This window comes from Leuresthes tenuis, unplaced genomic scaffold (assembly GCF_036924035.1).
Source record: "Leuresthes tenuis unplaced genomic scaffold, fLeuTen1.0.hap1 SCAF_7, whole genome shotgun sequence".
NCBI lineage: Eukaryota > Metazoa > Chordata > Actinopteri > Atheriniformes > Atherinopsidae > Leuresthes > Leuresthes tenuis.
The window spans coordinates 1,927,076-1,939,787 of NW_027325361.1; the positions used below are offsets into that span (position 1 = coordinate 1,927,076).

The window sequence follows — 12,712 nt, forward strand, 5'->3', positions numbered from 1 at the left end:
CAACCTTTTACCCAAAGGAATGGCTTTATGTTCAGTGAATGCATGCAATCTGCTCCTGAGAAAACCTGGAGATGAATCTTAGCTGTACTTTCTGTTCCTTGACTATCGTCACGTGAAGAATTCTCGGAGAACCAAAACCTGAAGAAGGAACATGAGAAGTCTTTCAGAAAGTACCAGAGCCTCCTGACCAAGCAGGAGCAGCTTCTCAGAGGTGCTGAAACCTTTTTGTTCCTTTTGTTCTACTTAGATTTATCAGCAGGGTGTGTTACTGCTTCCTCTGATTGGATGAGAACATTCAGTCTGTGTCAGAGTAAAGGATTCATGTCAGAATATTGCTGTGCATGTAAACATGGCATCAGTAAGCTAACCATCCAAGCTAATTAGCATTTACATTTCTCTGCTGCAGCCCTGGTTTCTTTATATTTCCAGAAAAACAGGAAGCAGCTGCAGAGATTCACTGAAACATGTTCAAACATGAACATAAACCCAGAATCTGAGGCAGAACCAGAGTTTTCATCAGTTCTCAGCAGCTTTAAAGTGAATCTCTGGTCTGAGCTCCTTTATTCTCCAACACAGCCTGAACCCTCTGAGACCAGCTTTCTGTCATTTCTTTAAGGAGTCTTCAGGAATAGTTCTCCAGGCTTCTTGAAGGACATCCCAAAGCTCTTCTTTGGATGTGGGCTGCCTTTTGTTCCGTTCTCTGGAAGTTCTCATCGGTTCTCGTGTTGTTTTTAATCGGCTGAAGAAAGTGTTTCTAAGCTGTTAAAGAAGAAACGTCAGAACAACAGAGTTCAGAGAATAAAAACTAATCATCTGAAGCATGTGGATCAAATCTTTCTGAGTGAGAGACGCAAGAAAGAAAAATTCAAAGAAGACTGGACTCATTTCTCTGAGATGAAGCTGTTTTATTGAAGAAAGTCAAATATTTTCTGCTCTGAACATGAACTCTGAACTTTGTGCTGTTACAGGAAAACTGCCTCAGTTATACCCTCACATCAGTTTGACATTTTCTCTGTCAGATTTCACACAAACACTGAAATGAAGACAACAGAAAACACTTTGTTCACTCCTTCAAAGCGGTATTTGCTGTGAAAATCTTCACTGGTTCTCACATTAAAGCTGATGAAGGACCTCCTGATTCCTGCTGATCCTGGAAATGACCGTTTCTGAGCACCTCAGAACAGACTTCCTCATCTGTTGATTTAGAAAACAGCAGCAACATTTGATCTCTGAAGCAAATCAAAGTCAGTGTAGCTCCAGAATAATTTTACATTTACAAAGTGATGAGATGTGAACAGAGTCTGTGATAAAGGAAGGTCTGCTGATCTCTCTGTTGGGCTCCATGAAGTGGAAGAGAAACAACAACATACAGACACATCAACACAAGCATCCAACTAATATTTAGAGCTCAGAGAAGTTTAGATTTTCATGTGGAGAAACATTTCTGTGAATAAAACTCATCATTAGCAGTGATTTCCTCCATGGCTGCACAAACCCAGGAAAAAGCAGCAAATAAACAGCAAAGAGCTGACAGGATACCTTTATTCCACTTTACACAACTCTGCTGTGGCTCCATCAGAATAATAATGAAACCTAATCCCAGCATAGAGCGGCTGAGTGAATGTGGTCTGGACTCTGTGGAGCAGAGTCATGGTTCCAGAGATGCTGTAGAAGGACAGAATACCTGCTCTGTGATCCAGGTACACTCCGACTCTGGAGGATACAGGACCTGAGATGGAGGTTTTTATGCTGTTGTACCAAAATGAATAATTGTCTGAGTCACAATCTAATGCCCAAGATTTGTCATTAAATCCAAATCCACATTCATTCCCACCTCCTGCTCTGCTGATGTTCTTGTATGCGACTGCGACACCAACTCCTCTCCCTCTCCACTCCACCTCCCAGTAACAGCGTCCAGTCAGACTCTCTCTGCTCAGGACCTGAAAACATCCAGTGAATCTGTCTGGATGATCAGAATAAGACTGAGTTTGATTCATATATGAAACTTTTCTGTTCCCCTCTGACAGGAACAGCTTTCTGTTTGCTGTGTTTGGATCCAGTTTGATTTCACATGAATATTTTAAGAAGTCAGCTCTGCTCTCTGGTTCTGGTTCAGGTTCTGGTTCAGGTTCAGGTTCAGGTTCAGGTTCAGGTTCAGGTTCTGGTTCTGGTTCCTGCAGTAAAACATCCACCTCAGTGACTCTCAGGGAGATGTTGGTCCATTCCTCTCTCAGGAGGTCCTGTAGTTTCTCTCTGAGCTCTGACACAGCTGCTGTCACAGCCTCAAAGTGCCTCAGAGGACGGATCTTGATGCTGGATGAGGGTGTAGACTCCCTGAGTGCTGACACTGAGGGGCAGTTCTGTAGAAACTGGGTGTGATCCTCTGTGTCTGAGAGCTGCTGCAGCTCAGCATCTTTCCTCTGCAGCTCAGTGATCTCCTGCTCCAGCTTCTCCTGAAGCTCTTTGACTCGACTCACTTCAGTTTCCTGCTGGGATCTGATCTGCTGCTTCACCTCAGAGCTTCTTTTCTGGAGGAGACGGATCAGCTCAGAGAAGATCTTCTCACTGTGCTCCACTGTTTTATCAGCAGACTGATTGATGGCCTCCACCTCCTGCTGAAGCAGCTTCACATCTTTCTCTCGGTCCTGGACTCTCTGCTGGATTTGCTGTCGACTCCCCTCCAGCTCTCTCTGCCTCTCAGTCCTTTCTGCTGCAGCTGACACTGTGTCGTGGCCTTTATGTTCATCCACAGAGCAGAGATAACAGATAGACTTCTGATCAGAGCGGCAGAACATCTTCATCACCTCATCGTGACGAGAGCAGATGTTCTCCTGGAGGTTCTTGGAGGGCTCCACCAGCTTGTGTTTCCTGAATGGAGGTGAATCATAATGAGGCTGAAGGTGTTTCTCACAGTAAGAGGCCAGACAGACTAAACAGGACTTGATGGCTTTCAGTTTTCTTCCAGAGCAGACATCACAGGCCACATCTTCAGCTCCAGCATAGCAGTGATCAGCAGGAGCAGCTTGGAGTCCAGTCTTCTTCAGCTGCTCCACTAAAGCAGCTAACATGGTGTTTTTCTCCAGGACAGGCCTCGGTGTGAAAGTTTTCCTGCACTGAGGGCAGCTGTGGATTCCCTTCTGATCCTCTCCATCCCAGAAGCCTTTAATACAGTTCCTGCAGTAGCTGTGTCCACAGGGAAGAGTCACCGGATCCTTCAGCAGATCCAAACAGATCGAACAAGAGAAGCTTTCTCGGTCCAGCTGAGCTCCTTTCTGCGCCATTTCTCCTCTCAGATCAGCGACTGAGTGAGTTTCACTTCCTCAAAGCTGAAACTAGTCTGAGCTTGATCTACAAATCACGTGTCAGAGAACAGAACCGGTTAGTTCAGCAGCTGCTGGTTTCACCCATCATCAGGGGAGGGAACAAGGAGATATGTGAGAGCAGGAAGTGTGTTGAAGCTGTTTCACACCAGTCTTCATGGTTAAAATACGGCTTGATTCTTCTTTTAATCCCTTTGGAAAGAAGTTTAGCTTCACTTTCACAAAGAATCATTAAAGCTCCAGTTCCTCGTCGGCTTCTTTCTTCACAGAACTTTAAATGAAGCAGACGAGCTTCTCCTGAAATAATGGAATCAGTTGCTGCACATAAATCAAAATGTTGCTGCTTTGGATCCTAAATTCGACATAAATGCAGCAGAGTTTTGAGCCTTTTACTTTCCTGTTAATGCTGTTAATGCACCAAGTGGCAACACATTCTTAACATGTTCTTGTAGGTTTTCCTCCTAAGAATGAAGATTAAATCATATCCTGACCAAACAGACGTCAGACCTGAATGTATATTTATCTGAAGGCTGATTTTCACCTTAAAACTGAGCCGATGAGACGGTTTCATGATGTTTTCTTCTAAAACGTCTCTAAAGGAGCTCATAAACTGCATTTAAGTGAAATATCAGACAGATGATGGACACTCTCACCTGCCTGAGCACTAAATTTATCCTCCATGTTGTGAGTGTGAGCAGAAACACTTTCACTGCAACACCTGAACAGGATGAAGGGACAGAAGCAAAGATTTCTCATTAAAGTTTGGATGAAAAGCTCCGAACATGCCGCAGATCAGAGGTTTCCCTTCATTCAGACATGTGAGCAGTTGGGTCTTAGTTTCCAGGATGAGGGATTTATCACAGAAACTCAAAGATCTCCTGAAGTTTTCACATAAAATCAAAGAGTGAAGTCAGAGAAAATGAGTGAAAGTTACAACAGAAGAACTTTCTTCCTTCAGTCATCTCTCAGGCTTTCAGCTTTATTTCATGGCCTGCTGGAGGGGCCCAACCAAGAGGCTGAGGGCCACCAAGCTAAGAATGATCACTTCTCTGGGCTCTGGGGAGGATTCATCCCTCCATAAGACCTGTTGCCACTGATTTTCAGTCCACTTCTTGTGTCATTTGGCACAGCTCAGCCTTTTCTCCCTGTTTCCCTTCCTTAAGAACGGCTTCTTGACAGCCACCCTTCCATGGAGACCATTTCTGATGAGGCTTGGGCCAACAGTAGATGGATCAGCTGAAGGTCCAGATGCATCTCTCAGGTCCTGTCAGGTCACAGCTGGATTTTTTCCTCTTTCTTAAGGACATCACTTTCAGATCCTGTTCATCTGCTGGAGATAGTTTTTTAGGCCTGACACTTCTTCTTTTGTCCTCCACTTGTCCAGTTTCCTCAAATGTTTTAAGGACACACTGCACACCATGCTGAGATATGCCAAGTTTTCAGCTAATAGCTCTTTGGGAATCACCTTGTTGCTGCAGAAATCCTATTTTCTGTCTGTCAAACTGTGTTTTCTTTGCTGTTTTTCATAGATGCAGCTAAAGAAATGGGAACAAATGATGTGTCTTTGTGACAAAGTGCCTAAAGATCCAGTTTAAAATGGCTTCTTTGCTAAGTTGTCTGTTCTGTGAATCTCTGGTCTGAGCTCCTTTATTCTCCAACACAGCCTGAACCCTCTGAGACAAGCTTTCTGTCATTTCTTTAAGGAGTCTTCAGGAATAGTTCTCCAGGCTTCTTGAAGGACATCCCAAAGCTCTTCTTTGGATGTGGGCTGCCTTTTGTTCCGTTCTCTGTCAGATGATCCCACACTGCTTCAATAATGTTGAGGTCCGGGCTCTGGGGAGGATTCATCCCTCCATAAGACCTGTTGCCACTGATTTTCAGTCCACTTCTTGTGTCATTTGGCACAGCTCAGCCTTTTCTCCCTGTTTCCCTTCCTTAAGAACGGCTTCTTGACAGCCACCCTTCCATGGAGACCATTTCTGATGAGGCTTGGGCCAACAGTAGATGGATCAGCTGAAGGTCCAGATGCATCTCTCAGGTCCTGTCAGGTCACAGCTGGATTTTTTCCTCTTTCTTAAGGACATCACTTTCAGATCCTGTTCATCTGCTGGAGATAGTTTTTTAGGCCTGACACTTCTTCTTTTGTCCTCCACTTGTCCAGTTTCCTCAAATGTTTTAAGGACACACTGCACACCCTGCTGAGATATGCCAAGTTTTCAGCTAATAGCTCTTTGGGAATCACCTTGTTGCTGCAGAAATCCTATTTTCTGTCTGTCAAACTGTGTTTTCTTTGCTGTTTTTCATAGATGCAGCTAAAGAAATGGGAACAAATGATGTGTCTTTGTGACAAAGTGCCTAAAGATCCAGTTTAAAATGGCTTCTTTGCTAAGTTGTCTGTTCTGTGAATCTCTGGTCTGAGCTCCTTTATTCTCCAACACAGCCTGAACCCTCTGAGACAAGCTTTCTGTCATTTCTTTAAGGAGTCTTCAGGAATAGTTCTCCAGGCTTCTTGAAGGACATCCCAAAGCTCTTCTTTGGATGTGGGCTGCCTTTTGTTCCGTTCTCTGTCAGATGATCCCACACTGCTTCAATAATGTTGAGGTCCGGGCTCTGGGGAGGATTCATCCCTCCATAAGACCTGTTGCCACTGATTTTCAGTCCACTTCTTGTGTCATTTGGCACAGCTCAGCCTTTTCTCCCTGTTTCCCTTCCTTAAGAACGGCTTCTTGACAGCCACCCTTCCATGGAGACCATTTCTGATGAGGCTTGGGCCAACAGTAGATGGATCAGCTGAAGGTCCAGATGCATCTCTCAGGTCCTGTCAGGTCACAGCTGGATTTTTTCCTCTTTCTTAAGGACATCACTTTCAGATCCTCTTCATCTGAATGTGAAATGCCCACAGCAAACACCGCTATGATTCCAGTTTGTGTCTCCTCTCCAGTCCCTCTGCTCTGACGTCAGATTCACTCTTAAAAGTTCTTGTGAAGATGCAAAAGTCTTTTTTTTACACCAGATAACTTAAGCTGAATTTTTCTAAGTGTATCATATAAACATTGGGTCCAATATGCATGTTTTTCCTCACTCCATAAGTAGATTTCTCATTAGTTAAAACCTTAGTGACCTTAAGTTACTTGTCCTAATGGTGATAATGGGTCAAACCCAACATCTGGGTAACAGCAGCTAAAAGGACTGACTCTGCCACCCTTGATGCTGCAGTTTCTCTGTGTCTGCTGCTGAATCTGGCTGAAGACACTCGCACAGAGCTGAAGATGAGGAACAAAAACATCGTCCACATGCTGGTGAAGATTGTGGATCGGGAGGACGAGGAGCTGCTTCTGGTGGTCGTCTCCTTCCTGAAGAAACTCTCCATCTTCCTGGAGAACAAGAACGACATGGTGAGAAAGGAAGTAGTTTGTTTGCATTATAGGTGAACTTAATAAACCATAAAGACGTACATGTAAAGTTTATTTTTGGATGTTTCTTTCTTTACTTCTTCAAGTGAGAATAACACTTTATTTCACCAATACTTTAAGAAGAATGAATGAATGAATGAACGTGTGCTATAGCTCTGTTAGCTCATAGCTGCTGTTAGCTCATAGCTCTGTTAGCTCATAGCTGCTGTTATGTGGCTACTTGCAGCTATAGGAGAGCTAACGGAGGGATTTCTACACAGGCACTCTACTGGGACCACTTCATCCACACGCCCCCCTGCAGCACAGTTTATTCACTCCGTGCTCTGTGACAGTCGGCTAACTTCACACAGAGTTTGCTGCTGATAGTTTTGTGCAACATGGCAGGATATTTATCAGATTTTGACGACTTTGAGTAAGATGGACGTTCTTACTGCAGTGAATAAACTGTGCTGCAGGGGGGCGTGTGGATGAAGTGGTCCCAGTAGAGTGCCTGTGTAGAAATCCCTCCGTTAGCTCTCCTATAGCTGCAAGTAGCCACATAACAGCAGCTATGAGCTAACAGAGCTATGAGCTAACAGCAGCTATGAGCTAACAGCAGCTATGAGCTAACAGAGCTATAGCACACGTTCATTCATTCATTCTTCTTAAAGTATTGGTGAAATAAAGACAGATAATGCCTTATTTAGAGGCTGCATCCTCTAAGCCCCGTTCACTCCGTTATATGGATCTCCAGTTATCTAAATATCTTCTGAAGGACGCCGACTTTCACCAAACTGTTCTCAGTGAGCAGATGAACGTATTTCATGCCAGAAATAAGGTTTAAAAATACCAGAGTTCAGCCGAGTTCAGAATAAAATCTCAGTAATTCACTTCAGATTTTCTGCCAGATTTCTGCAAATCTAAAGCGATTCTCTCAAGGCAGCGAAAAAGAAATGTGAATCAGACACATTTCCATTAAGTTTTAAGTGAATAAAACATACTGCGTTGGGCCACCACAGGGGGGCGGTATAGGCTACGATGTTAGTGGGTGTAATTCAGTAGAAGAAGTAGTTGTCTGACCTGGAGGAGGAAAAAACAACAACTGCGGTGGACATCCACAGGAGGAAAATGGAGAGAGCTCTTTTGTAAGAGTTAGCTTAATCTCTGGGAGTATCTGGGATATTATCTGATTGACGCCAGTTGGTCACTGAGTTCAGACCAGAAACGGCTGATACAATTAAAAGCCAAAGGGTTTTCGACCAGTAGGAAAAGGGTTCGTGTTCAGGGGGTCAAACTGATGTGGTGGTTTTAAAAAAAGTGAAAAAACACTTAACCAGACCTTTATCGTCAATGTTTACTTTAACGGGAAAGTTTTTTTATGACCTGATTAATCGTGGAAAAAGCTAATATTTATTCATTCTGTTGAAATATTTTCCCAAAGGTCATTTTGACAAATAGCTGCTTCCATCTGCAGTGCAAGCAGAAAGGATACTGATCAAATTTCAGTTTCAAAAGTCCGCTGTTCCCAGAGCGCTCACCGTGTCGGCTTCCCCCGACCCAAACCCACCTGGTTCCAATCTCACTCAGCTTGTGGGTCTTTATCAAAGCCAGACCCCGTGAGGAACTGGTTTTATCTCCTTGTTTCCCCTCCAGTGTATCTTTGATGCAGATTAAAGAATCCTTCAGGGGGGCTTAGGCCCTGTCCAGCAGGAAGATGTTGGCTTCAACACTTTGACTCAGTGAGCTGTATCAGTTTACACCAGGGAAAGAGTTTGCATTGCAAGACATGGCTGTCTAATTAAGGAAAAAGAGTGATCACATTATTACAGAGTGCTGGATTTGTTTACTCAGCAAACATGTTGTGACTTTCTCTTAATCAGATAAGACTGATCTGGCTTGTCTGCCAGCTGCTGTCACTAATGGGAGGGGAATGTCGGTGGTAATTGACACAGGCTGCAGTTGATTAAGCGGCTCGAGGTCTGGTTTGTGCTGGTGTGACTGGAGCTGGTTTTGCACACAGTAGCAGCGAGTGCGTTTTAACTGGGAGCAGGTTGCATTGTGGGGGCGTCTGCCTGCAGGGAGACCACAGGAGACGGAAACGTGCACCAAAGGATCGGCCGTGTCACTCTGACAGTCATAGTGACAGCGCATGGAGGGAGTCTAAACAGCGCTGGTGTCCTCAGCTCAACACCTCCACCTGCCTGCTGGGCACGTTCTCCGTGAACCACGGGCACATTTCAGTGTTTTATGCAGATGTTTCCAAGCTGAAACGCCACATTTTTCCATCTGATTTTTGTTTGATACCAGGGTGTTACAGAGAGAAAGTACTCGGATACTTCCCTGTACCAGAATATAAAGTAATGACCTTTTTCTGGGAAGTTTGACTTGTTATTGAAGAAAAAGGTGCCGTAATGACACAGATTTTGGCTCAATGCCTTCAGCAGCTTGTCACCTGCACCAGTCCTTCGTGGAGGAGATGGAGCTGTGCCGAAAGGACCCAGCTGTTCATTTACAGGGATCAGGAAAGAGCTGCTGCAGCTGAGGTGCTTCGACCCAACACATGATGAGAAGCTCTGTACAAAAGTCTTGGACTTGTAATCTTCTAAAGTGGTCAAGGATTTTAAAAAAGGCTCCTAACTCAAGGGAGGAACCACAACAAGGTTCCTCACTGCAGGACTAGAAGCCAAGGAAATACCATCTAGAGTAACTGTATAACTGAAGTTTCTCCCTGAAGAACTCAGATCCAAAGAGAACAACTTCAGTTTGTTTAGAAGCAGAAAGCTCTGAGTCATCCAGGTCTTTGTGTCTTTAAGACAGGCTTGTAGTCTGACCAACCTGTTGGTTTCATCTGGTTTCATAGATAAGTACAGCTGAGTATCATCAGCATAACAAAGGAGCTTTATGCCATGCTGTCTGATAATGTTACCTAATGAAAGCATGTATAAAGTAAAAAGAATCGGTCCGAGCACAGAACCCTGAGGAACTCCGTGACTTACTCCAATGTGTGAGGAAGATTCTTCATTTACAAGAACAAACTGGAATCTATAAGATAAATATGACTTAAACCAGCCTAATGCAGCTCCTTTAATCCCAATAACATGTTCAAGTCTGTGTAACAGAATGCTGTGATCGATCGGATCAAATGCAGCTCTGAGATCCAACAGGACAAGAAACAAGTCCGCTATCAGAAGCTAACAATCCCTCTCTTGATCCATCAAAGATAGATAGAAACCTGGGTGTCATGATTGATGACCAACTAACCTTCAAAGATCACGTTACCTCGGTTGCTCGTTCAGCCGCTTTGCATTACTAAACATAAGAAAGATCAGACCATACCTGACCCAACATGCCCCCCAGCTCCTGGTGCAGGCCATGGTCATCTCCCACCTTCACTACTGCAACGCTCTCCTAACTGGTCTCCTAACTGGTTTCCTAACTGGTCTCCTAACTGGTTTCCTAACTGGTTTCCTAACTGGTCTCCTAACTGGTCTCCTAACTGGTTTCCTAACTGGTCTCCTAACTGGTTTCCTAACTGGTTTCCTAACTGGTCTCCTAACTGGTCTCCTAACTGGTCTCCTAACTGGTTTCCTAACTGGTCTCCTAACTGGTTTCCTAACTGCTCTCCTAACTGGTCTCCTAACTGGTCTCCTAACTGGTCTCCTAACTGGTTTCCTAACTGGTCTCCTAACTGGTCTCCTAACTGGTTTCCTAACTGGTCTCCTAACTGGTTTCCTAACTGGTTTCCTAACTGGTCTCCTAACTGGTTTCCTAACTGGTTTCCTAACTGGTCTCCTAACTGGTCTCCTAACTGGTTTCCTAACTGGTCTCCTAACTGGTTTCCTAACTGGTCTCCTAACTGCTCTCCTAACTGGTCTCCTAACTGGTCTCCTAACTGGTTTCCTAACTGGTTTCCTAACTGGTCTCCTAACTGGTTTCCTAACTGGTTTCCTAACTGGTCTCCTAACTGGTCTCCTAACTGGTTTCCTAACTGGTCTCCTAACTGGTTTCCTAACTGGTTTCCTAACTGGTCTCCTAACTGGTCTCCTAACTGGTTTCCTAACTGGTCTCCTAACTGGTTTCCTAACTGCTCTCCTAACTGGTTTCCTAACTGGTCTCCTAACTGGTCTCCTAACTGGTTTCCTAACTGGTCTCCTAACTGGTCTCCTAACTGGTTTCCTAACTGGTCTCCTAACTGGTTTCCTAACTGGTTTCCTAACTGGTCTCCTAACTGGTTTCCTAACTGGTTTCCTAACTGGTTTCCTAACTGGTCTCCTAACTGGTCTCCTAACTGGTTTCCTAACTGGTCTCCTAACTGGTTTCCTAACTGGTTTCCTAACTGCTCTCCTAACTGGTCTCCTAACTGGTCTCCTAACTGGTTTCCTAACTGGTTTCCTAACTGGTCTCCTAACTGGTTTCCTAACTGGTTTCCTAACTGGTTTCCTAACTGGTCTCCTAACTGGTCTCCTAACTGGTCTCCTAACTGGTTTCCTAACTGGTTTCCTAACTGGTCTCCTAACTGGTTTCCTAACTGGTTTCCTAACTGGTTTCCTAACTGGTCTCCTAACTGGTCTCCTAACTGGTCTCCTAACTGGTTTCCTAACTGGTCTCCTAACTGGTTTCCTAACTGGTCTCCTAACTGCTCTCCTAACTGGTCTCCTAACTGGTCTCCTAACTGGTTTCCTAACTGGTTTCCTAACTGGTCTCCTAACTGGTTTCCTAACTGGTCTCCTAACTGGTTTCCTAACTGGTTTCCTAACTGGTCTCCTAACTGGTTTCCTAACTGGTCTCCTAACTGGTTTCCTAACTGGTTTCCTAACTGGTTTCCTAACTGGTTTCCTAACTGGTCTCCTAACTGGTCTCCTAACTGGTTTCCTAACTGGTCTCCTAACTGGTCTCCTAACTGGTTTCCTAACTGGTTTCCTAACTGGTTTCCTAACTGGTCTCCTAACTGGTCTCCTAACTGGTTTCCTAACTGGTCTCCTAACTGGTCTCCTAACTGGTTTCCTAACTGGTTTCCTAACTGGTTTCCTAACTGGTCTCCAGCCTGTGAAACCTCTGCAGATGGTCCAGAACGCGGCGGTGCGTCTGGTCTTGGATCAGCCTAAAAGAACACGTCCCCCCTCTGTTCATTGAGCTCCTCTGGCTGCCCTTAGCATCAGATCCAAGTCCCTGATGTTAGCTACAAAGAGCTTAATGGAACGGCTCCATCTACTTGAAGGCTCTTGCAAAGGCGTCTGTCCCAACTGGGTCCCTCCGTTGGTCCCAGGATTGTCGTCTAGCAGCTCCTACACCACGCCTAAGACAATCCAAACTCTGTTCATGTGTCGTCCCACGATGGTGGAATGACCTACCGAGCGCCACCAGAACAGGGGCGTCCCTGTCTATCTTCAAGAAGCTCCTGAAAACCCAGCTCTTCAGAGAGCATCTCCTATCCCAGCACTTACCTTGTACTTCCCTCCCCCCTCTATCTCTGCACTTTATCTTTCTGCACTTCCTTCTATGCCTGCACCCTATCTCTACTCTGTCCCCTCTGACAGAGTCGGACTCCTGGGTTCCTTCTATGTAGCTTATTGTTAGCTTTTATATAGCTGTTATATCTTCATTTGTAAGTGGCTTTGGATAAAAGCGTCTGATAAATACAGAAACATGAACATATCAGAGGCTAACAGGAGATCATTGGTGACTCTCACCAGTGCTGTTTCTGTGCTCTGAATCCTGACTGAAATGTCATCTTTCCAGACTAAAGGAACGCCTCTGACTCCTTTGTTTCCTTTTCCTCTCCAGGCTGAAGCGTTTGCAGTGGAGAAGCTGGCCCGGCTGGTTCCCTGTGAGCACGAGGAGCTCCTGAGCACCACCTTACGCCTCCTGCTCAACCTGTCCTTCGACACATCCCTGCGCAGCCAGATGGTTCAGGCCGGGCTCGTTCCCAAGCTCTGCTCCCTGCTCGGTAATCGCTCTTTGTCTCGGTGTTTGCTTTGTACTCGTTCCTGTGGGTGTCCA

The 12,712-nt window shown here is 45.0% G+C and overlaps 2 protein-coding genes across 2 annotated transcripts in view; one reads left to right on the plus strand and one right to left on the minus strand.

Moving 5' to 3' along the window:
- Window positions 1–12,712, plus strand: part of kifap3a (kinesin-associated protein 3a) — a 63,128-nt gene that overhangs the window by 8,381 nt on the left and 42,035 nt on the right. The window contains exons 8-10 of the mRNA XM_072388822.1: window positions 113–211; window positions 6,537–6,715; window positions 12,497–12,659. Coding sequence (XP_072244923.1) covers window positions 113–211; window positions 6,537–6,715; window positions 12,497–12,659 — 441 coding nt within the window. The remainder of the gene's footprint in view (window positions 1–112; window positions 212–6,536; window positions 6,716–12,496; window positions 12,660–12,712) is intronic.
- LOC140311448 (tripartite motif-containing protein 16-like) lies at window positions 900–3,323 on the minus strand. The gene has a single exon (XM_072388820.1). It carries the CDS (start codon window positions 3,279–3,281, stop codon window positions 1,542–1,544), a length of 1,740 nt encoding a protein of 579 aa, XP_072244921.1. The 5' UTR covers window positions 3,282–3,323; the 3' UTR covers window positions 900–1,541.